The following is a 2,736-nucleotide window of genomic DNA, read 5'->3' as shown; positions in this document are numbered from 1 at the left end:
GTTTTGAGTAGACTCCATAGAGAATCGAGTTGCGAATGACTTTCTTAAGATGCTTGAAACGAGAGATAGGTTGCCTGAGATACACGAATGGGTCGGAAATGGTCGGAAAACCCGTAGAACAGTCCGTATCATTGAACAAACACAAAGGCGGGAACCGCGGGGAATGGGTAATTCTTGCGTTTTCTCCTTAATACAGTTCCTTGATTGCTTTCTCTCAGGGACAGAGGATCGACTTCTATTACCCTGTTGGATTAACACAGTATATAATTTGAAGCGTTTGTGAAGGCTTTGAGAGAGTGTCATCAATTGTCGTTATTTGAGGTTTGGTTGATGATAGTAGAGTATTCAATGAGCGATGCTGATTCTCCTGCACTAACTCCTCGTTCTCCACTTGATGGTGACGAAAACGTCACACTTACGGAGGAGCAAATTCAACATGTTTGTATTGGATTGGTTATTGATTGTAGAGAATAACACAAGTACAATATGGAAAAAATACCGAAGGTTATCGACGATGGCAAATGTTGTCCGCAGCGTAAACAAAGATGGAGGTAGTTATGGTTAGGAATCCTGTTTTGGCGGAGACCGTTGTAGCTCCAGATCCTTTTGATCCTGTTAGTAAACGTCGTTTTGATGGTCGCGTGAAGAAGTGGAGACGGGATCTTCACAAATTCGATCCACAAACAGATGAAGAACGACAGGAAGTGGAGGACTGGACTCTCCAACAAGCGGTATATCTCACAAATGTCTACTCTCTGCATGATTTTTTCTATAATGATGTGTATAACAACGACCAGTGTTTCTAAACGCTCCTCTTTTCTATTTTATTGTTTGTTAGTAAGATCAGAAATTCTCCCTTTTTCTGGCATTAGAACGTAATCGCAGAACAACGTAGTTATGCTTTGTAGGGCGTCTTCATCTATCGCTGCGTTGTGCAGATCGTCGAATAGGTCGATATTTAAATTTTTTGAATAATTTGTAGCTTGTTCTGTCGATCTTACTACAACAAGATTGTAGCGGCATTTTGTTGAGTGATAATCATTTTAGAAGCAACCTATTCTAAGTTTGGAGAAAATTAAGGTGATAACAGTGTCCTTTGGTGGTTTAACAGAAGGAAGCGTTGGAACAAGGTACAAATTTGGCAGTTGTTTGTAACCAGTGTAGAGAGTTTGCTTCGCAGATTTCTGGAAAGAAGGTGAAACAAAGCAATCCAAAAGCTGTTGTTGATGTAGAAATTGACAATGAGCTTGTCCATCCTAAGGTAAACGTGGAATTTAGTAAGGGATTTGGAGTTTGGTGATGGGTAGTCAATGGACAGAAGTCGTGTATTGATACGACAAATCTTTCATTTAAGAAGATTTTACACACAGTTCAGGATGAAATAAGAGCGATTGAATTGGAAATGGACAAGGACAACTGGGACAAATTCAGACAACAACAGCAGACATACATTCTTTCTGGAATTAAGGAATGGGAAGAGAAGCACAAGCAGATGATAAAAGAATTGAACCAGAAAAAGTAGTTTAGTGTACTGTTTGTTTATCAGTAAATGGAGCCTTTGTATCCCGATCGTCCTATCACTCCTTTCAAAGATCTGACTACGAGGGAGCAGTAGTCTTGAATTGTTGGATTGAGAATAGAAGCATCGTGGACAATCATCGTACCATTGTGAGTGCGATCCAAAAGTCTCCGTATTATGTTGAATTAGAAGATGAAAATGTCCATTTTGAACGTTATACGGATAAATATACAAAGGAAAAGGATAACACCAAGTTGGCATCATTTTATCCTTATGATATTTTATCTAAATATATTCCGACTGGTAAATATGTGTTAGATTGTTTAAGTGGTAGAACTCTTAGGAGAGAAGTCTCGTAAAGAGGTACATGGTATGCGATTGAAGATTCATCACACGGTTCAAGTGGAGACCGAAAAGGAGGAGAATGGAGAGAATCTACCGTTTGTGTTTGTTATCTGGATGATTCATAGGGCTCAAGAGGAAGATGATCTGAACCAGGATGTGGCTTATGAAGATGAGGGGAATGAATATGAGATTGATTTCAACAATTCAGATAACTCATTTGGTATGGATGACAGCGATGGTGAGGATGGTCCTGTATTTTAGTGAATTCACATTGTTTTCTTTCAAATCTGTAACATGTTTGGCTTCCCCAGGCGCGGAGAAGCTCTTAAGTTCCAAATCCCTTTTGCCCACTTCTGAAGGTTTTCACGAATCATCTTCGTTGAGAATTGAGAGCGGCGGTTTTTCTTGGCGGGAGCGCGCTTTTCTTAGTTCATTCTTTCTTTATTCACACCGAAAGTTGTGCTTACATGTAAGAGGGGATCTGATTGATGGTGGTATAAGGTGGTGTGGTGGTCGATTTGAATTCAAACTAATGGCGCTGTAGAATCTAGGAATATGAGTTGTGGCCTGTGTTTTAAACTTGATGAATCGTTTATTGATAAATACAAGACTGTTCAACCTCCCTTCGGATATGCTCCTTTGGGCGAACTTGTGTATCGTCGAACCTATTCGCGTACTCTTCCTGATGGGAGCAAGGAGGACTGGTGGCAGACTGTTCGTCGTGTAGTAGAGGGAACCTATTCTCTCCAAAAGGAGCACATTCAGTCATTCCATCTGGGTTGGGATGACGAGCATGGCCAGCGTTCAGCTCAAGAGATGTATGATCTCATCTTCAATATGAAGTTCCTTCCTCCAGGTATGTGTCAGTAAGA

The 2,736-nt window shown here is 40.5% G+C and overlaps 1 protein-coding gene across 1 annotated transcript; it reads left to right on the top strand.

Moving 5' to 3' along the window:
• Nucleotides 1-348: 348 nt before the first annotated feature.
• On the top strand, nt 349-1,522 carry JH06_5271 (histone RNA hairpin-binding protein; the record flags this gene model as incomplete). Its single annotated transcript, XM_014669358.1, has 9 exons — nt 349-438; nt 468-535; nt 566-798; nt 839-875; nt 909-950; nt 983-1,013; nt 1,048-1,130; nt 1,165-1,277; nt 1,308-1,522. The coding sequence occupies 9 exons, from the start codon at nt 349-351 to the stop codon at nt 1,520-1,522; spliced, it is 912 nt and encodes a 303-aa protein (XP_014524844.1).
• Between the last annotated feature and the right edge of the window lie 1,214 nt (nt 1,523-2,736).

The sequence above is a fragment of the Blastocystis sp. subtype 4 genome (assembly GCF_000743755.1).
Source record: "Blastocystis sp. subtype 4 strain WR1 chromosome Unknown seqid_0632, whole genome shotgun sequence".
Classification (NCBI taxonomy): domain Eukaryota; class Bigyra; order Opalinata; family Blastocystidae; genus Blastocystis; species Blastocystis sp. subtype 4.
Note: the sequence above shows the minus strand (reverse complement) of the source record. Positions and strands in the feature narration are given on the sequence as shown.